Genomic DNA, 23,022 nt, shown 5'->3' on the forward strand with positions numbered 1-23,022 from the left:
CTGCAGCGCACAAGGTTATAAATAACAGCCTTCGCCTCCAATGGGTTTGAAGAGTGCATTTTGCTTTGCCATGAATAAATGGTCCTCCGCACGTGCTCCTGCTGCCCTGATAGATTTTCAGGCAAATTATCAGCTCCCTCCGAGGCAGCTGCCTGACTTCGAGTAACACCAGCAATTAGAAAACAATAAATCTGATGTGAGAAGTAGAACTCATCCTATTAGATATCAATTTCCTAAATTCCTCATTAAAATTCTGCTAAAATGACCTAAATTCATTGAATTTAAGTTGTCAAAATACCATTTTAATTGTGGCACAACAAGAAAAAAAAACGGCAACCATGTGAGGTGACAATGTTGGCTAACCTTATTGTGGCAAACATTCCACGATACACACGTGTATCAAATCATCACATCGTACACATTAAACTTCAGAATGTTCTATGTCAGTTATATATCAATAAACCTGGAGGGATGATTTTAAAAAAAAGTGGCCCAGAGAAAAAAAGGCAAGCATCATCCACTTTTACCCTTCAACCTTTTGAAGCTCTATGTTTACCTATCATTACATGAGAAAGGGGTTGCTTTGTAAAAAGCTTGCTCCAAAAAAAATGCATTAAATCTCTCAAGTCATCAGGGCTGTTTCGGTCTTGCCATATCAGACACAACCCAAGAATTCTGAAAGTCGCCGCCGTCTCCAGCAGTCCTGTCCCCTGCCTCTTATTATGGCAACAGGAGGTGACAAGTGTTCTTCGGCACTCTGACCAGCTCAAGCAGCTTCTTGAGAGCCCTTAACTAAATCACTGCTGCTCATGCCCTCAGATATCTGTCACTGGCAAGGGAGACTGTGGGGCTGATGGTGTTGTCGGTGCTCAACAGATATTGTGAAAATGTGGTTTGTTGGTCTTTTTTAACAGCTGAGATTGAAATAAGAACACATCCAATCCTGGTGCCAGTGTGACCTGTAGAAATAATGCATGCTCTCCCTCCTAGGCTCGGCTAGCACCAACTAGCCTGACTGGCTTAACGTAACCTATTCTTGGTGCCCCACCTCCCCTTCTCTACCCCTTCAAAAAGAGCCCAACAGTTGGCATAACCTTCCTTATTCTCAATTCTTCTGTACTGATGATTTGCCCTGTGCAATCCATGTTTACTACAGGATTTGGCCATGTCTGCAAGTGGTACGAAAACCGCCTGATAAGCCCCATCGTCCTTCTCCGGAAGAATGCAGTTTCTCCCATCCCCATGCTTCCTCTCCCTACATTCAGTGCCCTCGTCCATGAAATGACTGCTAGAGTTTTCCCTTCTAAGGTGTTCATTGTCAGTTGGCAGCTCCAAGATGTAGTGACACTTTTAAAATATACTCTTGGAGGAGAAAAGGGAGTAACCTTCGGGCAGACGCTACCCTTCAACCAGGTGCGAGAAGTCAACGATGACTTAGTAGTCAACGATGACTTGGAAGTCACCTCTGAAAGTCTGCCAGTCGCTGACAGAGTCCTTTTCATATCATCTACTCCTCAAAGCTTTTCCACATCTATTACTCCTTTTGAACTCCCAAACAGCCTGTGAGGCAGGTAGAGTACTGTTGTCCTCGTATATCAAGTATGATACTGAGTCACAGAAAGGTTCAGTGGCTCTCCTAAGGTCACACAGCTGGTTAGAGTCAGCCCAGGCAGCAGAAATCCTGGCTTTGCAAGCTCCCAAAATAAATCATTTTCCTCACCTCAGAGGCAATTCTCAAATTCCATCTTCTGGACACTAATGGCTGCATGGCACTTTCCATGAATGTCCTCCTAGCTCTAATTACCTGCCTATCTAAGTCCAAGCGAATTCCAGAATGTAAGACCTTTTTCAACTGACCTTCTCTAATGTAAAGCAATATAATGTTTCTGCTATCATTGTTTTGAGGCATTTTAAGTGGTGCTATATTTGGGCCTCAGGATTGTACTAACCCTTCACTAAAGGTACACTTTAAAAACCAAATAAGGAGGAGAAGAAAGTCTAAAAGGACCTAAAAGGTACATCCAAACCTCCCAACTGGGAAATGAAAAACCTTTAATGTTTTCTATTCTGTGTACTCTAAGTTTTAAACCATTTTGTTCTTAGACCATGATTTCTGCCATCATATTGGGAACCATGACTTTGGGAGAAAGGAGATGGGGATCTCGTGCTGGCAGTGAAACGTTCTCTCACGGAAACATTTGGATGATAGGTCATTTGGTTCATCATGCAGGGGAGTCTCACTACTGCTCTTTGATAGCATAAACACCCAGAGGGCCTCCTTCACCACATCAGTCCCCCAAATCACAGGCCACTGAGTGTTCTTCCAAAGACCCACTAATGGGTCCTTCTGACTAACAGCATGGAAAGTTCCCATGTATGTTTCTCATCCAAAGCATTTCTAGATGACAACATTCATCAATGTTGCTTTCCATGTAGCTTTTCCAGCTTGCACACTACTACCAAACAGCACACGATCTAGTTATGCTCTCCATTCGCGGAGTCCCGAGCTGCCCGCTGCTTCTGCGGTAAAGTCCAAATCCCTTCACCTAGTATGTGAGACTCCTCAACACAATCCAAGGCTGTCTTTTCAGCTGTATGCCTGACACTCTTCTGTGCTTGATACAACACAAGTATCTCCCATTCCTTACAAACACCCTAGAGTTTCCCCTGTGTTATTTGCTCAAGTCACTTCTTCCCCTTGGAATACTCTGTCTCTTCTCTGCCCATTCGATTCCTACTAGATGTCAAATGTCAGCTCGAAAACTTACTTGGCCCCAAATGTAGCTATTTATATACAAACCTACTCCCTCCTTTTAAATGATGGGATACAGTACTTATACAGCCGATTCATTCATAGCCTGTGCTCAATAGATTGAGTTGGGTAAAATGAATAAATCTCATGTGTCCACACCACAGTCTCCTGAGGCAGGAAGGTACAGTGGGGTCTCGTTGGCAGCCATGCCTGGTGTCAGTTGGTGAATCAGTACTGATTGAGCAAGAGCACTGCCCTTTGTGCAGTTTGTTCTTCGCAACTGGTTTGTTTTTCTCTAATTTGTGACATAGGGCTTATTCTTCTTGCCCCCCCCGAACATACACATCCATCACACCAGTGCATAGTTAGAAAATTGCATCCTTAGGATTTACAAAGTTTTGAAGTACTGATAGTACAACCATGTTTCCTGGAAGATGTTATCGTGCTTTCAGGATTGTGTGGTTTAGAGGTAGTCAAGGAAGACAAATCCCAAATAAAAAGTCAAGATCCCAAATGGAGGACAGAGGCTCACCCTATAAAGGGGGATCGCCAGCTCCACCTGAGATTCACAGCGTGGCGATCTGAGCGAATGACCGCACTGTCACTCCTCCAGTGCCCTCCGTAACCGAGTGCAGTCCTGAAGTGTGACTGCAGATCTGACCTCATGAAATCCACCAAGCCGGGCGGCCAAGGCCGCGGAGGCATGAGTCTGCGTTTCTCAAGTCCGTGTAACAGAATCAGACCATGCACAGCCGGGGGTGCTGGCCAGAGGCTATCTGGTAGCCAAGGGCCCTGCTGGGGCTTTAGAATAACAGCACGAGGTTGTAATCGGACACCATCCAGGGACATTTACCCAGTTAATCATCTCGATCAGCCATCTTTTATTCATAAACACGGAGGAACGTTTTTGCTGCTCACTTTGCCCTTTCAGGTTACATCAATATCGTGCTTTTCCAGCTTTGTCCTTTGGATCACAGAAAGTGCACCTGGCACTGTGTAGGCATCTTGTTCCCATGGATGTCCACACGAATCCTGGACCCGGGCGGATTGGGCATGGTGGCTCCCAAAGCCCGTGTGAGCATTTGCAGTTTAAGGGCGAGGTTTAAGTAGCTCTTCTTCGAACCTCAGTAAGACCATACACGCACCATGTACTCTGAGGCCAGACTAGGCCTTATTACCCCAGAGCCCTCACTGTCATCCCAATTATCCATTTTATTTCGGCCTTGAAGGAGATGATTCAAAGGGTAGGGTTATTTATTTTATGTCTCAAATGTTGAAAATTCAACATTATCGAATCAATCAAGCTTCAGCACTGGGGAGCCCAGCCACATTTCGAGGCCCTCCTCGATGGATGTGCTCTTTCCACAGAGTTCATATTTCTCCTTCCTTAACCCTAGGTGGGCAGACCAGGGATGGTAATAAATCACCTGTGGGCAAGGACCGTCTTACTCATTAATCTGCACTCCTCCCGCCCCCAGCTCTACCTTATCACCTGACACCCATGTAGCAGACTTTATACAAAAGAAATTAAGAACAAAGGCTTTGGACTTAGATTTCTGAGTTCTAACCCCACTGGTTACAAAGCCTTCAGGAATCTCTCTGGGCCTCAGTTTCTTCATCTGTAAAGTGAGAATCATAATAGTACCAGTTCACACAATGAATGTGATAATTAAGTGAATTAATGCATGGGAGGTTCTTAAATGTGAATGTCAGTTGTGTTTTGCATGGTCTTGAATTTATCTGTGGTCCAATGTTTTGGGGCATTTTATGGATCCTTAGTTCATGGCCTTAGTTCACCTGTAATAAGGGGGAAGGAACACACATTGTATCTTTTTTTTTTTAATCTCCAAATCTCTAGATTAGTTATTTTCAAAGTGTGGTTTGGGAACCGCTAGGAATCCCCAAAAACCAAGACCCCAAGACCCAAGCCCTTAAGGTCAAAACTATTTTTGTAACAACACTAAAATGTTATTTATCTTTTTCAGTCTCATTCTTTCCTGAGTGTACAGTGGAATTTTCCAGAGGCTCCATGCTCTGTGATGATGTCATCACTTAACATTTAATGGAATGTGTGCTTGCACATTCTTGTATGTGGGGTTTTCTTTTTTTATATTCCTCGGTTATTTCTAATACAGTAAATAGCAATAGCTAGAATCCACATAAACAAATATCTTCGGGGTATTCAGTAATTTTTAAGAGTTTAAAAAGGTTCTGTGACCAAAAGTTCCAAGAACCTCTGCTGGACTATCTCAAGTTAAAATCCCCTCCATTTCAAAATCTGGAATGTGAAAATACCAAACTCTGTCCTTAACTTTGAGATGCTACCCAGAGAGTCGGGGCCTCGAAGCTGCGCTGCCTGCATTGTGTCATTATGTGTTTCAGATTGTCCGGGTCCGACTTCCCTGGTGAGGAGTGGCTGTGGGGTTATGAGAAGCATGGCCACCGCCGTTCCGTGATTAGGAGAGTCAAGAGGTTCCTGAGTGCCCACGAGCACCCCTCCAGCCCCCGGAGGAGAAGCTACGGCAGGCAGGCCAGCGACAGCTCCATGTTCCTTCCCCCAAGTGGTGATGTCAGCCCAGCCAGGGATCTGCTGGATGTGCCCTCGAGAAGCCCCCACCGTGCCTCAGCCACCCAGAAGCAACCCTGCTCCCCAGAGGAGAGCAGTAAGCTGTACTCCAGCCTGGGAGAGCTGTCCACCATCAGGGAGACCAGCCAGACGAGCACTTTGCAGAGCCTGAGTCCACAGTCCAGCGTGAGGGTCTCCCCCACCAAATTGCCGCAGGTCCCCGAGGTACTGATCACAGCGGCTGAGGCACCAGTGCCCGTGTCAGATGGCTCCAGTGCCTCCATCCAGAGCACAGAGTTTACTGGGGTAGAGCCAAGCAGGACTGGACAGCAGGAGGTCCCCGTGGGATTGACTCCATTCCCCTCAGAGAAAGGGACACCTCCTAGGGACCCCAGTCCCCAGACTAGTTCGGCCAAAGATGAAAGAAACATCCTCCCATTTGCCTCTGGGGAAGACCCTAATGATGACAAGTTGCTGAAAAGGTGGAGCCTCCCGGGGTTCCTGGAGTCCAACCACCCCTCCCCGGCAGGCCTGAGTCCACATCCCATGAGCCCTGAGCCTGTTCTTTTACTTGACACAGAAACATCCTCAGAGACCAGTGGAATCAACATTGTGGCTGGCTCTCGAGCCTCTCCTGATATGCTGTATTTAATGGAAAACCTGGACACCAAGGAAACAGATATCATAGATTTTAACAATGAGCAAGCTGAGGAATCAGCCAAAGGAAGACCAGAAAGGCCAACGACCTGGTTCTAGCTGAGGCTCTTACTTTCCCAAAAGTTCAGCATTAGTTCCAGAACATACCTAGGGACTGGTCAACTTTTTAAAAAGCCACCATACTGTATAAGCTACTTAAAACTGAAGGGCATTATGATCCTGAGTTTCTGAGAACTGAGAAAATCAATACATTCACATCATCCATTACAAGGTGACTTTCATGGAAGTCACACAGACCACAGCGACCTATCTTAACCAAACAAGGAATCTTAATAGTATATATGTGACTTATAATTCAGAGATTGTTAGATTTGGAAAGGGCTTTGTAGACGATAGTCCCCCCGTTTCGCCTACAGGAGACAAAGGACGCTCTCCTCCCCACTTTTTCTCTTTTCTTTGGCTCCTCAATCATAAAGAGAAGGGAGAGGGGTCGCACAGTGCCGCAAAAGCTCCTTCCTAATACTGACTCTTCAAGGTTTCTAACCGTCTCACTCCCACTTTCTAGAACTATTATCACTTCTTGATTCTTAAGCTTCATCAACATCACAACCACCATCTCCCTTCAATTTCTTTTTCTTTGTTTTCTTTTCATTCTCCATCCTTTTGTCTTTCCCTTCTACTCTGTCCCACCTTTCAGGATGTACTGTTTTCTCTTGCCTACCCTGCTGCTTACTTTTCGCCACTGTTTCCAAACTATGAGGCGTTAGCAGCACCTCCCACAGGGCAACCAAAGATATCAGCCAAGTCCAACCTGACACACTTGGGCCTCCCAGTGGAAGGGGCGGGAGGGCTGATGGCAGCCATTGCCATTCTTTCTGTATCCACCCCCTGGTCTTGAACACTGGAGAAATTGGAAGCCAAGAGGACAAGGAACCTGCATAACCAAACGCTTATGGAACCAAAGAATAACAAGGCTTGAGTGTATTTAACTCAAACTCTTAAGCAAAAATCCCAATCATGTCACAACATGGGACCAGTTACTGTGTCTGCCAGGTTGTTTGGCATGAGGTAGGATACTGGAGCTGGGAGGTTAAGGGGGTCCAGGATGGCACGATGGGGACAGGACGATGACCAACTCCCTCCAAGGAGTTGTTGGGGGTAGCAGTTGGTTGGGGCCTCAGACTTTGTGTGGAGAAGGCCATGTCTTAGGAGTGCTGCTCTCACTATCTCTGTCGTATGATGAAGCTTGGCTACATGTGACTTAAGAAATAAAGTAACCCTAACTGCTACCATTGATTGAGTGCTCAAGGGTCCAGGCAGCAGAGTGTAAAGTTCACAGGGAACCTCACTAATCCTCACAGGAATCCTATGGGTCGATATACTATTTTCTCCATTTTAAAGATGAAGAAAACAGAGCTTTTGGAAAAGCATAATAGTGTAACTAAAATCACATAGCCAGAAAGTGGTAGAGCTTGGATTCAAACCCAGGTTTACCTGACTCAAGAGCCCACCCTCTTAACCTGTGCACTCCCTCACTGTGTCATGCCACCTGTAAGGCCCTGAATTGGCCAGCAATTTGCCCACAATTCTGGAGGATGCCCCAAGGAAGCCATGCCTGAACTTCTCCAGCCTTGGAAGGCCCTCTGGGTCCTCCCTGAGTCTACCTGGTATTTTTTTTTTTTTTAAGATTTTATTTATTTATTTGAGAGAGAGAGTGGGGGCGCAGAGGGAGAGGGAGAGAATCTCAAGGAGACTTCAAACTCAGCATGGAGCCCAATGTGGGGCTCAATCCCACGACCCTGAGACTCTGACCTGAGCCACTCATGAGGCTCACAAGACGCTCAACTGACTAAGCCGCCCGGGTGCCCCTACCTGGTCTTTTATGCAGACAGGAGGGCATAGCTCCCCCTTTGAGCCCAGCCATGGTCCTCTCCATTCTTCTGACAGAGCCCTTCCCTTCCTCCTCCCCAACTTCTCCCAACATGCAATGTTATAATTAGCACATTTTTACAAGACACTGCATCTAACTGGGCCACCCAAGCTGTATGACAGCAGTGACATTTACTTTAACTGGGTTTTCTCAAAAGACTAAAACGAAATAATATCGGAAGAAATACTATACACTGACGGTTCTCTACGTGGGTCAAGAGTGTTAGCACCTGGGAAGGGACCGATATTCCCAAAGCATTAGTATGGACTATGCAATCAATCCCCGATATCACGCAGCTAAGAGCCAGGAACACTAACCCTCCCCCAGCCTCTTAATGTTATTTTTTTGGCTGTTTCAACTTAAGTCCCTTTATTCTCTTCTCTTTGGCTTTATCTATTCCTCAAATTCAAACAAGTTTCCACTTAGCTGCTTTCAAAATATAATCAATTTTTGTTCATAAATCCAAGGTGATAAATTATACACAGACTGTATGATTCTAGGAGTCCACTCTCCTGGACTAGGAGAGTGTTCATTCATCTCTGCTTCCATCCATCCCTTAAGCACCATTATTTAATTTCCTCAATATTTCATCAGACGCCGAGGTGGCCTCCCATTTCCTCCTTGCACTGGAAGCTGAATAATGACTCATTCAATGAGCCCATGTGATTGAATTCAGCTATAAATTCAAGCTAGCAATTGCCCAGATCAGAAGAAGAAATTCTCTATTTCTTCTAAAATGAGTTTTTACCCAACATGGACCAAAGCTGCAAAGGAAGAAAAGAAAAAAAAGAAAAAAGAAAAGAAAAGAAAGAAAAGAAAAGAAAAGGAAAGGAAAGGAAAGGAAAAAGAAAAGGAAAGAAAAGAAGAGATTTCTTCTCTGGTGACTGATTTCATTGCCTGCCTAGCCCATTTTCTCCTGAGCTCTGGAAACTTCTACCCCCTGCATGAGTGGTCACCTGGCCTGGTGGCTTAGTCTTTTTGGCTTGTCCATTCCCAGAACAGGCTCTGCTGTGCTTTAGAGGCACTCCTCCAGCCAGAGAGCGCAATGAGGCTGAGCCCCCTCCGGCACCTTCTCTCTCTGCCCTCTGGAGCTGGCTGTGCCCTGACGCCTGTCCACAGGTCATGGAAGGTAAAGGGCTGTGAACTTTTTCTCTGTTGTCCAAGAATTCAGGGATGACCGGCCCCCCAAAAAACAAAGAATTCTCCCCCCTCTTTAATTGTCCCATGTACTTCATGGCTCACCACCTCTGCCACTCCAGCCATCCACTTTCAGCTGGGTTGAGCTAAGCCATAGAAAACACATTTTAAACGGAATGGAGAAATGTAAAATTGTCCATTTGTTTAAAGACTCACATACACTCTTTTTCAGTGTCTTCCCCCTCTAGCTTCTTCTCCAGAAAAATAGATTCGGTCCTCAATCATTTTTCTAAAATTTTCTCATCATAACATCTACTCTCTGAGAATCTGCTGAGCCCGGGCGGCCATGTGATGTAACAGAATGAGGAGTACGAAACCGTCATGTTGACTTCTGCCCCTGTAGCTTTATGAACTTGAACGAGCCCCCATCCTTCTGACTCTCATAGTCTCACCTGTGAAATGCGCTCTTCTCTGCACCATCTCACTGGCCCTTGTAGGAGCTGAGGGGGGATATGCAAAAAGGCCGGGAGCCCCAGGCAGCAATGTCTTGTTGATGGGTAGGGCTGGACTTGATGCCCCCATGATTCTGCAGGAAGAAGGACTTGTCCCTTTCCACTTTAGCCATTTGCTTGTCAAGATCCCTTTATTCTCAAGGATTCTAATCTCTTTCATTCAAGAAACCTTATTATTTCTCTTTTGGCTTCATTTTTTTTTCTTTCATATGCTTCCCAGCATCTCCCACATCTTCCTTCTCTCCAGTGTCTTGTCATTCCTTCACTTCTCACCATACATAGCCCAGACCTCATCACCATGGTGATGAGTGCCTCCTCCGCCCAATCAAAATGTGGAACTTGAAACAATTAATTGCTCCTGTTCTTTCCACTGTAATTCGAGAGGATTTAGCAAACTTCAAACTTGGTTTGAAGTTTAAGGACCATCTTAGGGCATCTAATCTTCCTAAACCTGGTTCTATATCAGGTAATTTTTGAATAAGCACCACAACTATAAAAACTCCTAAGCAAGAGCCAAATTCGAATTTGATTCCACCTGCCCTGCCCTCATCAAATCATCATGAACATGACCCACAACAAACATTTTCCGAAGTGCTAGGGAGTATTAACAGTAATAACCAAGGATTTTCCTTATTTCGTCTTAGCCAACTATCTCACGGAGATCCTCAATCCCTTCACATGCACTCTGTTTTTCTTAGTTCTATGAACCCTAATTTTTAGGACAGTCGTTCCCACTGAAATGGCCACTGAGTCAAAGGAACCAATTTGAGAATGCCCGCCTTGTCCTATTGCAAATCCTAGAAAACCCAGGAGAAGGATTCCAACCCACTGGCACAGCTGGAGAGAGGCGACCCCAGCAAACATTCACCTCTTTCCAGCCGCTCTTCACACCTCTGCCGAGCATGCGTCCGTGGCCAAGGCAAACAGGAAACAGAAGCACTTCCCCAGGAAAGCAGCCACACAAGAGCCACATTTGCCCTAACGACTCAATTAACTCCGACCAAGGATTCCGTTTTTGCGCTGTGTTGTTTTGTTTCTGAATTAATTCAGGAAATAGGCCCAAACCTTTTTGCCACAGGTGGATGTGGCCAGAGGATTACCTGGAACCATCTTCTTGGAGCTTCTGGTTTTAAACATTTACCGAACAGAGTCAGCAACGGGAATGCTGCATCTTGTATCCTGAAACAAATAAGAACATTTCTAAAATAGATTGTGTACAGGGGCGCCTGGGTGGCACAGCAGTTAAGCGTCTGCCTTCGGCTCAGGGCGTGATCCTGGCGATCTGGGATCGAGCCCCACATCAGGCTCTTCTGCTATGAGCCGGCTTCTTCCTCTCCCACTCCCCCTGCTTGTGTTCCCTCTCTCGCTGGCTGTCTCTATCTCTGTCGAATAAATAAATAAAATCTTTGAAAAAAATAAATAAAATAAAATAAAATAGATTGTGTACAGAAATGCTGATGTGTCCCCCGGCTTCTCTGTGCAGGCTAGTGGTTCTCCACTGGAGGTGATTTCTTTCTGGAGATGTTTGGGGTTGTCAAACTGGGGAGCACTACTGGCATCTAGTGGGTTGAAGCCAGGGTTGCTGCTAAACTAAGCATCCTACAATGGACAGGACAGACCTCCGCAACAGCTATCCAGACCCAAATACTGAGTTTCGGAACCCTGATTTAGGCCGATAGGAAGGTTAAAATGAGACAACCATCAAGGAGACTAATGAAGAGAGATGAGGAAGAAATAGGACTAGGAAAGAGCAGATGAACTCAGTCACTGGCTGACCTACTCAGTGCACCAGCTGCAAAGCTAGTCATCACTTCTTCCTGACGCTAAAGGAGCTGATAGGTCAAATTCAGAAAAGGGGGAACGAACCCCGAGGTTCACCCGTAGAGAATTCCTCAGATGTCTCTTACCAGGAAGAGTGGCAAAATGCCATTGCTAGCCTGACAGTGTGGCTCACAGAAAGGGTGGCGACAGTATAGTCTACCAAATACTACATAAGAACTTGTGCCAATACACCGCTAGATAACGGAGAGCGACCTCATCCAGCTTCAGCCTTTATATATGTCTCCCTGAGGACCAAATAAACCATATCTTCTAGAGAAATAATTTGGCATTTTATTTTGTATAGAAGGGTTTTTTTAGTAGAGAATTGTTAAAGTGGGTAGGATGTCTACCTCCTCCCCTCCGGCCAAGCAACCTCGTGGATTTCCCAGCGCTCCCAGAATAACATCAGAGAATTGGTGGTCTTGGATGACATCGCCAGCTGGACTTTTATTCACAGTCACTTGTGAGACATGAGGCAACTGCTGAGTGGAGGACATTTAGCTGAAGCTGGGCAGGTGGGAGTTAGGACCCTCGGCCTCCCGCATCATCTGTCTCCCTCTCCCTGAAGTTCAGCCAGTTTGTATGTTTGTTTCCTTTCATCCCCAATCCTGCTCCCCTCTGAACTTTGTTTTAATGTAAAGCCCTTTATAAACATTCTTATACAACCTGTATTTGGGTGTGAGGGTTAACTTATGTAAATGATTTTATATTATAGGTCTCATCTGTTTGTGTGTTTGTTCCCTCAGTACAATGTTTTTAAGGTCCTCCCAAGCTTCCTTGTATACCTCTCATCTGTTGCTTCTAACTCTGGCATGTTCTAAGATGTCTTATAGCTCACCTGTCTACTGCCCTATTGCCTTCATCCCTTCCACGATAAACTCCTTCAAAGGCTTCCTTTATGGCCCCAGGGAGTGCATACCCTGGGGCAGCGCTGCAGGGTCCGGGAGTCTGGATATACTTAACCTGAGACCCTCCTGCCAGACGTGCTCCAGAACTGTAGCTACAAGCACAGCACATGGTTTCTCCACCACCCCCTCCCTGCCCTGCTTGGCACCACCTAGGTTTTGAATTTTTCCAGTCTAACAAGTGTAAAGTGACACCTAATTGTCATTTAATTGACATTTACCTGCCAATTAAGTATTATTGATCACTGTATGACATTTACCTGATTTACTAATGACATTAAGCGTCCTTTTATATACTTCTTAATTCTTTTGGGACTTCTCTTCTGAATTGCCTTTTCAAACTCTTTGCCCTTTAATTTAATGGGGTTTCTATCTTTTTCTTGTTGACTCTCAGGAGTTCCTTACATTCTAGAATAATAGTAGACCCTTGTTCGTTTTGGACATTGCAACAATCTTTTCAACGCTTCGAGTGCTTATTAAAAGTGTCCGTGCTGTTATTTGTTGACTAGAAATCCTTAATTATAACATAATCAAGTTCATCAAGGTTTTTTGTTTTATGTTTTTGCAGTTTTGGATAAGAAATCCTTCCGCACCCCTATGTCACGATGCTCTCCTACTCGCCTAGATTTTCCTATGATCCTACGGTGGTACATAGGTATCCAGTTTTATCTTCCTCTATAGATTGAGGCAGTTTCCCCCTATTGCCTCCTGCTAAGCGAGCAGTCTATAAGTTCCATGTATTTCTTGAAAGGCAGATACACTGGTATGATGGAAAGTAGCATCTGAGAGATGAGAAAGACGGAGTAGAACGGGAAAAGAGAAAGCTGGGTCATAACTCCATAAAACTCTAACTCCTCTCCACTAAATACAAACTGCTTCCAAAATGCATTCCCTCCTGTTGTATTTTGACTAGTGATTTGCCCTGCCTGGGTGCCTGAAGGGTGTAAACTCCTAGTATACTCGACTGCATAAAAACCCGCTAGAAATAAGCCATCTCTTCCATCAGGCTGAGACTGACCTGTAAGAGCTGAGCCTGGCACGCAGGGAGCTCTCACTGAAGAAGATACAGTGACTGCGTTACAAGGATAGCTCGGGATCCTGCGACGGTCAAAGGAAGGCAGGATGGAATCCGAGAGGCGGAGTCCACAATCACACCGCCATCCAGCCCTGGGATCCAGGGGGGGAGGGGGTTACAGCGGGAGGCCAGCTGTAGGTCTGCCCGGGACCCTCTAGGGCTTTCCACTTTCCACAGTCGTCCTCATCCTCCTGAAACAGGCTTTGCTCAGAGATGGGTGATGCTGGGTGTTCACGGCCACCCTCGGCCCAGTCCTGAGGAATCAGCTGCCGTGCTTGGGACAGGTGGCAGATGGTTTCAGATGAGAACTAATCTCATCTCCCCTTTATTCCTCAGGAAACAAAGCTTTCTGAAATGGGCAGCATCTTTGATACTAACAATACACTTGTTATTCAGACACATGGTCACTGGACCCCACAAGCTCCAAAGGAAAAAGCACTGTTCAAGATTAGAAAGTACTTTCAAACAAACCATCAGTCGTACTTTTCCCCAGTAAAAATGAATCTCAATTACATTCATCACTAAGGAATGTGGGAACACAGGCAAGTTCCTGAATGACACCTTCCCTTCTCTTCACCATTACATTTGCTCCTCCTGGCCCCGATTCGGAGGCTCTGTGCTCCCCTGCTACTCTGCCAAGGAAGAAGGTCCAGGTTTAGCTGGGAGAGGCCAGGTGGGACCGTGCCACCCTCGTGGGTATAGTGCAAACCGTGCATATTGCCACATGTCCTAGGAGGCAGCCATACCCCTTCCATTGGGTGTAAGCTCCAATCACTGTCTTGTTCAACCAGGGTATCCCCCTTGCTAACGACACTGCCTGACATGTCTCCAAAAAATATTAGATGAATGAATGCTAGAGAGAAAGAGAAAGAAAACTGTATCCACATTAAATCTAGATCCAAAGTTAAGAGACCTGGAAATCTCAATCAGATGTGACCATAACCTTAGCTGTGTGGTCTCAGTCAAGTTACTTGAACACTCTGGACTTCATTTTGCTCAACTCTAAAATTAATGGTTAGATTAAGTGATTTAAGGTCTCTCAAATGCAGGTTCTAATAACATTTCTGGAGATTCTAGGAATGCGGGAGGAAGGAAGAGACAGTTATGATGAATATTAAGAGTGGCAGAAAGAAACAAATGGCAGAAACAAAAAGGGGCAAAGGATGAGGGGAGGGAGAATCAACACCTCTCGGGTACTTGGGGTGTGCCAGTGTTCAACGCACCTCACTTCGGCCGGTCCTCCAAAAGAATTAAGAAGTATATAAATTAAGAGGTATATAAAAGTATATTACCCCCTCATTACACGGAAGGAGACAGAGAAGCTAACCAACTTGCTGAAAGGAACACAACCGTTAAAATTTCAATCCTGGATTTCAGCCCAGGTCTCCTAGGCTCATTGCTGATTCTACTACTCCACACTGCATCTAAAAAACTATCAACCAGGAGAGAATAGAAATTTCTGTATTCAGAACACAACAGATCAGCAGTCGATGGCCGTAACTACTCAGCCAGCTGTGTTGACATAGCCTCCAAAGTCTGTGGGGACCCCGGGAGGCCAAGACTGACTGAATACCTATCATGTTTTAGGCGTTATGCTAAGTGTTATACGCGCGCTCTCCCAGTTGATTCTCTTAATAAACAGGGAGGTGTCTCTATGCCCATACTACACATAGGGAAACTGAGGCTCAAGGAGATGAAATAGCGTACTTACGTCACAGGGCTGACAACTGGCAGAGCTGGGGCTCAAAATCAGGTCTGCACATAAACTCTGAGGCCAATACATCATTTCCCTGAGGGAGAGCCCAGCTCTAGAGCCGATTTCTCTATAAACACCTTTCTTGCAGCTAAACCTGATCTCCTCGCAATCCCTTCCTGCACCGGGAACAATTTAAACCCATGGGCATAAGACAGGACTGTCCTTTGTCTTTAGTTAAAGCCGGGGTGGGTGCGTGAAACAAGTCTGTGGATCCAGAGCAGGACTACTAACTCCTTCTCAGTGCACATGGAATGGCTGTAGGTGTATCCTGGAGAACGAGAGAAGCCTAGGAAATGCGTGTGATCTGGATGAATTCAAGGAAGGAGAAGCACGTGTACACACGTATAAAGAAAAGGACCTCCTCACGTCCACCCTCCTCCCCAGGGAACACAGGCCTCAGAGGGAGTGGGAGACAGAAGATGGGGATGCCACCCCATCGGCTCAGTTCCAGTGTGCGGAGAGCGAGTCCTGCGTGTGAAGGCACAACACTAGACCTCCTCACACAGTTTGGCTCCTAAACACAAGCCGAGCATTGTCTGCTGTTCCACTGAAACGCTTCCAGTGACTTTTAGTATCCAGGCACGTGGGTTCCCGAGAAAGATCCTAATAAAGTGCCCACCATGGTCCCTCCCTAAGAGATTCTCCGTGGTAATTTCCACTCTACCAATGTTCTCATTACGTGCTGGATTGAGGGTCTTGCCTCTGCGTATGCTCGCTGGGAGACATTCACTACGCAAGGATCGATACAGGGGCATCCCAGAAGCCCAACGAAGGGAAAGTGCAAGGGCAAAAGTCCTTGAAACAGCTGGACTGTCTGGGCCGAGCCAGAGTTGGATGTATGACTTGGGTCTGCAGAGGAAAACTCCCGGCCGGTGGCCTGGATCTGAGTTCCTTACAGTTCTTGCTTGTCCAGGATTCTCGGACTGACCACAGTCTCCACCGCTGCCCACTGCCCCAACCTGGGCCTTCTTCACTCCGTTGTGGCCTATTTGGCCCTGGGGGGTATCCTGAGTTGGCAGCTCTTTTACTAAAGCATCCACAGCTCCATGGAGACCTCAACCACTGTGAGATCCCTAATCTGTGCAAAGAGGGAAAGAAGAAGAAGATGCAAAGCTAAGGGTGGCGGGTCATTATTCTATGTATTACTCTAAACTCCAGCAGCCCCAAGCTGCTGCCCACACGTGATAAACCTGTATTCTCCCCTCTTTCTGACCTGCTTCTCTGGGTGAGCTGTACAGTTGAGATGTTCTCCCTGGCTCACCGACAGCGCAAATCATTTGAGACGCAGGGACTCTGGCACTATCCGGCCGCGCTTGACCAGGCCCCATTGGCAGCAGGCCTTGCAGGGATGTCAGATCCAAACAACCCAGGAACAGCATGTCATTTGTGTGTCATTCCCACAGGAGAAACTCTAGCCTCTGTTCATAGTAGCCAGCCGGCCGGCTGTCTCTTGCCATGGGCCGAGGCAGCCTGGAGCCCTCCTGCTATTTCCAGCCATCGACCTCAGTCTGAGGTCAGCTCCCAAGCAAGCTGCATGGAACACTGACTAACAGGGGGTAGCTCTGCAGAGAGGGCAGAGAAAAGGATATGTAATTTTTAAAAGCCAGGTTCACCCCCCGCCCCCGTAAGGAAAAGGGCAGGTTTACTTACTAGTAGGAGAAAAAACAGCTAAGCCCTAGTTGGTAAACCCTGTTGGTGTGGGGAAGGGATGGCTGAGAAGGAACCTCTAACAGCCATAAGGAACTGGCTTTGTGTTCAGCTCACACCAAGTCCAGAGTCACTTTCCTCAGAATATACTTCAAGGGACACTCAGAGAGCCTGTGGGAGGCCCTGAGGAGATGGAGAACCAAAGTAAGACGCCCAACATCAGAGTAGAAAGGACCCTCTCCCTGTGTCCCGTCAACATTTGGGGTTGGGGTCCGGCCACCAGGTTCTCTGCAGCTACCTCACCTCTGTTACCTGAGGCCACCCCCACGCATGGCTTTTGCAAACCCCACTCTGTTGTTACCCCACCAAACAGGCAGTTCAATTCTGCTATAAACAGCACTGCTAAGATCCAGAGCCGTCTGGAGTTGGCGGCGACATGGAGAACCTGCAAGCTGCTGGTATGCAATCCCATCCCTCAGGGCCACCAGGGAACCCAGCGAGCAGATGGGGGTCACGTGGGCACCCCAGCTGCCCAGCCCCCACAACCCAGGGCTCGCACCTTCCCATGTATGTGTCAGCGGACACGCATGCTTCTGCCAGTCCCCAGGGAAGGGCCCAGGGCATCAGGGCCGCAGGGGGTGGAGGGAGCTCTTGGTTTTACTTCATGTTGCACTCAGAAAACTCAACTTCGAATGTGGCCTAATCACCTTTTGTCAAGAAGAGAACATAAACGGTATGAATGTAAACTTTTGGACGTGGACGGTGTGGGTTTGAATTCTGGATCCACTGCTGCTCGTGCAAAGTTACTTAATCTTTCTGTGACTTGGTTTCCTCGGAGATAAAATGGGGATCATCGTAATGCCTGTTATTGTTAGTATTAAATGAATTAATACAGACAAAACTCCTAGTACATTGCGTGTCATACAGTAAGCACATAATAAATGTTTGTTGCCATTATTATATCCTCATGGTATTAAATAAGATGGTAAGTAAGAGCTGGGGGACAGGTTCTAGTCAAGCCCAGACACTTCCTAGCTGTGTGACCTAGGTCATGTTGCCTGACCTGCTCTGGCCTCTATTTCAACAACTATAAAATGGCATTAATTCCCGTATCTTCCTCACTGTGTTGTTTTAAAAATCAGATGAAGTAGTGGATATGAAACAATTAACAGAGGACCTGATGGAAAGTTATGGCTCCCTAATTGTTAACAGTCTTTACCATTATTTAATGAAGTGGGCCTGACTTTAGAGCAAAAGTAAGATTTGAGAATGTTTAATATTTTTTCCCTGAAGATATAAAAAGGACTCCTTTCCTGAATCAAAGATCGAGTTACATAATTTCTTAAATGTCCTGCCTTAAAGTGAGTTGGCAAAAGCGTATCGCAAACTCCACTTGCAGAGGCAAAGGCCCAGGAGGGGGACAATACGGGGGTGTTTCTCCAACAGTGCAGCCCCGACCTGCCTCCAGGTGGCAGCATATCAGCATGTCGAACTTCGGGAAGCCCCGGGTCAGACCCTCCAGTTTCCTCCACCTAAACCAAGGGTCATCCTGATGTTTATCCCTGAGGGCTGCTGAAGCTTCTCAGATGCACTAGAAATTGCCCCTGGGAGAGGAAGTTTGGGACACAGACAGGACTAGAGAGTAACCAGGGGCATGACTAGGGTGTGCAAAGCCCCTCTCTGTATAAACAATTTGAGTAACCCCAAATCAGAGTGCCTCTTCTGGAGGCCCAATCTTATGCCAAAAAAGAAGAAGGGGGGGGGAGGAGGAGAAGGAGGAGGAAGAGCAGGAGAAGGAGAAGAAGGAGGAGGAGGAGGAGGAGGAGGAGGAGGAGGAGGAGAAGGAGAAGCAGCAGGAGCAGAAGAAGGAAGCAGAAGAAGCAGAAGCAGCAGAAGAAATTACACTCACCCCAGCAGTGATCCACTGGCCAGGAAAGTCCCTCCTGGAACCAGGTCCTGGTCACAGGGTGCAGGACACCCCCATCAGCCTCAGGACACCCTGCCTGGATGGCACTGTCAGCCCCACCCTCACCCCAGTCCCACTGCCAGGGAGGGCCTTGAATGTGTGAAACCAGAGGAAAGCATTCCAAAGTAGGGAAGGGCTTCGGGTGGGAAGGCGGCTTACTAGGGGTGGGGGTCCCCAGTCTAAGATGATAAAGGAGAAAATAATGGAAGTATGGGGTGGTGTGGGAGAAAAGGGGGAAAGGCAAAAATGAGGAGGGGTATCCCATATAATCTCCCAGGCCCACTCAGTAATCCCAGTGCCTTAGGTGGCCTGCCTCCTCCTTATTCTGAACAGCAGGCCAAACACCCCCTCCTGTGATCCAAGGGCATTACCAGATTGGAACTAAGGACAGCCCAGTCACACATAATTTGTTTCGAAAAACTTTGGTTCACATTTCAAATCTCTTCTAAATGGGTTGCTTACCAAAGAGAAAAATCTAAGAAATTGGCAGCTAAGAGGCTTATCAGGAGGGAAAACAATGTAATAAAGATGAGCGTGTTGTCTGAGATCAAGGAGGTGGTTCCACAAGCCCCTCCAGATGTGTGTGCTCAATGCCTGGGGATGTCAGGGTGAGGAAGTAGATCAGGAAGTAGATCAAAGGCTGCCCCAGTAAAAAGTCTGACACACTGGTCTGAGCAGAGCTGGGGAGCTTCAGCTTTCACCATATCTTGCAGGCCCCTCAGATCCAACTGCTCCTCTCTTCTTGAATGGATGGGACATTATGGAATAGAGAGGCCCTTCATCAGCAAGACACTTGGGGGAACAGACCCCCAAGGTTGCTGATACCCCACTGGCACCAGGCTGGTTACAGAAATGCATCCACACTGGATCTCCATATCACTGATCTGCCAGTTCCTGGAAACTCGGGGTGGGAAGGAAATTTTGGTGTCGCCTAGTTCAGCACCCCACTGCATGACAGAATTCTCTCTACAGTATCATTGCCAAGATTCTTCCAGCCAGAACCTTCCGGTGAAAGACAATTCACCCCTCCTAAGATGACCCACTGCGTGCTGGAACATCACACTCAGTAGATGGCCCTCTCCACATTGAGCCAAAAGCTGCCTCCTGGCAGCCATCCCACTCGCCCTCCGGGTTCATACCTAATTTGTCCATCCTTCTCCACACTGAGGGCCACCCGCAGACATTTGAAGGATGCCATTACGCTGCATCTACAGAAGCCTCCCACACGCACGCGCGCCCATATGCACGTGCACACGCACGTGCGCACACACGCACACTTTTCTTGAAACCAAACCTTGCCAAATAATCTTTACATTTCATGATCCCTTCCCCATCCTTCTCTCCCTCTCTCCACTGAAGTGTGTCATTATTTCAAAATGACCCTACTCAAATGCGTACCCAGAAGCAAGCATAATACTCACAAATTTTTGCGTTTTTTCCCCACCAGTGCACAGTGGAGCAGCACGGTCCACTTCCTTGTTACAGACATTTGGCTTCTATCCATATAGCCCCATAATGGGGGGAATCACCGCCATAACGCCTCCCCTGGGTGGACGCTCAAGAAAGATTTGTTTAGTAAATGAATGACATTTTGAGAGTATAGGCTCACTTTTGTTTTGTTTCTGTTGTAGCAGTCGGTAGTGATGGTGGTTGTTAGCAGTCAGGAAGAACTTGGGGATATATTTAACCCTATCCAAGTAGACACATCAAATGGACAACTGGATATCAGACAAGTCTTGAGATTAGAGGAGTGGTCAGGGCTGGAGAGAGATAGTGGAGTCAAAACTCGCAGAGAGTGTGGCCCTCTTTCCACTTGGTCTCCTAGGGCCAGTAACCAGTAGACCATCAGCCTCTCCTCTGCACCCCACTCAACCCAGATAGTAGAACGCCCCGACTCACTCACCTGCCGCTCTCTGTCCCCACTATGCCCTGGAGATTCCAGTCCCGAAGGGGGAATGCTTGCCTCTTTGCCAAAGGGAGCCCCACAGGAAAGATCGGCATCCATCACATGTGCATTTCTGTGAGCAGCATGACCAGTTTCCACTACAGCTAGAGAAAGTCAGCCACTTCCAGCTCTAACACGAATTTCTACCTCAGTCTGTGGCTGGGAACTCAGAGATCCGCAAGCAAGGCAGGGGCATTTGTGCGCTGTCTCCTCACGTCCATCTACCTAGGACAGGCGCACGAGAGTGGACTCCTGGTGTCCCACGTCCTGTGGACTCCTGGGGTCGGGAGTGCCCTCTGCTGGTCACAACAACACGGATGCTCCTGCGAGTAACTAAGAACATCAGGAGCCCATTAGTGATCATAATGACCACCACTTATCATGAGCATTTACCATGAGCCAGACTGGTAATAAAAATTTTACCCAGATAATCGCGTTTATGCTCATCCTAACCTTACCAAGCCCACTATTCTACTGTTTTCCCATTTTACTAATGAGGAAATTGATCAGGGCACTTAGATGATTTTCTCAAAGTCATCAAGAGGAGGTTGGCTGGTTTGCTCGTGGTCAACCCCTTCAAATGCCTCAAGACAGACATAAGGAAAGGGGGAATTTAAACATGTATTTTTTCCTTGTAAAAGTAAACACCTTGTTTTGGAAAAACTGGCAAGAAAAATACATGGTTCCACATCGAAACAACTGTTAGTGTTTCAACATGTTTCCTTTCAATCTTTTTTTTCCCCTCCTTTCCATTATTTATTTTCATAACTGAAGTCAAGGCCTAGTATAAATTCTTCACTGAAGAAGATTCTTAAAGATTTTTTTTCTTCAAGAATTTACTGTTCTTAGATGAAATTTTCACATGTTTTAGTCAAAGCAACAGGTAATTTACTTGGACCTTCAGGAAGAATCTGACCTAGAGTTCCTTGCCAGCAGTTCTATAATATCGCGGCCTGCCCAAACGCACTTCCCGGAGAGCCAGGGCTGCTATGGAGACTGAATGTGGCCAGGAAACCTCAGGACAGGTCACAAGACCAGTCAGCCAAGGACACTGCTCTCAGGGCCGGTGTCCAGGGTGAGCTTTGGGGACTGCTGCCTGGCACACTTCCGGCAGAGGTTAGCACAGAGGCTCTGAGCCGGGGGAGCCCCCAGGCAGCCATCTCCAGGGCCTGGGATTCTTGGCACGTTTCCCTCCGGCCGCCATAGGGACGTGGCCATGTGGCAGCCCCCTCCGTGAATCTGTTTCACTTTTCTGCACTGTTTCCTGGAAAGTGGCTCTTCCTTACCAGAAGCCTCTGTGCCTCTAACTTAGAATGAAGATACTCCCCTCCAGTGCTGTCCCTGCAGACTATGGCATCTTTGGCCAGACTCCCAACTCTGCCACTTCCCAGCTCCACAACCTGAGCACTGCTGAGATTCTCAGACCTGTTTCCTCGTCTGGAAAATTGGGGTAACTGTTCAGATTCCCCACAGTGTGGTTAGGAGAGGTCAGTTATCTGAGTACCAAGCACATAGTAAAAGTTCAATGAATGGTGGCTATTGTTCTAGAAACCTTCTCCAGATAGACGGCTCCTGAAGGAACATGGAGAGCAACTGTCTGCACAGAAGGCAGCTGGAGACCACTCATCATTTATTTGGAATGTCCAAATTCCCAGATCCTCTGAGTTCTATACAAATGCCAGTTCTATACATACTGCCTGAATCCTCTCCTGCTCCTCCTCCCTTCTCCCTCTTCCCTGGACCACTTCCCAAGAACACAGGAAGGACTCTACCAGGGGTAATTCTCAAATTATGTAAAAACTCAGACTGAAGAAGTATGACACCAGCCATGGAGCTGAAACAGGGTCTTGGGAGCCTCCTGTTATACCAGGCATTACCACCCTATTTCCTGGATTGTGGGGAGGTAAGGGGTCTCGGGACAGGGGCCAGAGAAGCTGGTGCATTGGGAGAATCCTCAGAAGACTCTGGGCAATAGTTCTTTACCAACCGATATAGCAATATGTTTACATTTTAATAAATATGGCCAAACCACCATGTACTAACGGATTTATCTCCAGTTGAGACCCCAGGAAGGTTATTCTGGGACCCCCTCCTCCCAAGAATATAAGGGGCCACAGAATGGATGAAGCCCTTTTGGACTCGCAGAGTGAATGAGTTGGGGAGAAGAGCTTTACTGCCCAAAAGTCTACTTAAGTGTTAAAACACCCCTATCCATGTTATTCCTCACTGCACGCCTTGCTGTTACAATAGGAAGAAGAGATCTAGAAGTTGGGTGATCCCAAGTCAAACACCATGGTGAATGCATGAGATGGGATGTCAGTGTTGATGTTCCAGACTGGGCCTAAAAAAAGAA

At 46.9% G+C, this 23,022-nt stretch overlaps 2 protein-coding genes across 4 annotated transcripts in view; one reads left to right on the plus strand and one right to left on the minus strand.

Annotated features, from left to right (window-relative positions):
• BEST3 (bestrophin 3) overlaps nucleotides 1-7,264 on the plus strand; it is a 35,047-nt gene extending 27,783 nt beyond the window's left edge. For both annotated transcript variants that reach the window (XM_026500051.4, XM_044384611.3), the window contains one exon: nucleotides 5,135-7,264. In XM_026500051.4, the coding sequence (XP_026355836.1) occupies nucleotides 5,135-6,074 (940 nt within the window). In that variant the 3' untranslated portion in view covers nucleotides 6,075-7,264. The remainder of the gene's footprint in view (nucleotides 1-5,134) is intronic.
• RAB3IP (RAB3A interacting protein) overlaps nucleotides 1-23,022 on the minus strand; it is a 132,599-nt gene that overhangs the window by 103,137 nt on the left and 6,440 nt on the right. The window contains exon 2 of one of the 2 annotated variants that reach the window (XM_048217889.2): nucleotides 10,655-10,733. The gene's annotated coding sequence lies outside the window, so the exon portion shown is untranslated. Of the gene's footprint in view, nucleotides 1-10,654; nucleotides 10,744-23,022 lie in introns of those variants that run through there. The other variant, XM_048217890.2, reaches the window with a different exon arrangement.

This window comes from Ursus arctos, unplaced genomic scaffold (assembly GCF_023065955.2).
Source record: "Ursus arctos isolate Adak ecotype North America unplaced genomic scaffold, UrsArc2.0 scaffold_21, whole genome shotgun sequence".
In the NCBI taxonomy this organism is placed as follows: domain Eukaryota; kingdom Metazoa; phylum Chordata; class Mammalia; order Carnivora; family Ursidae; genus Ursus; species Ursus arctos.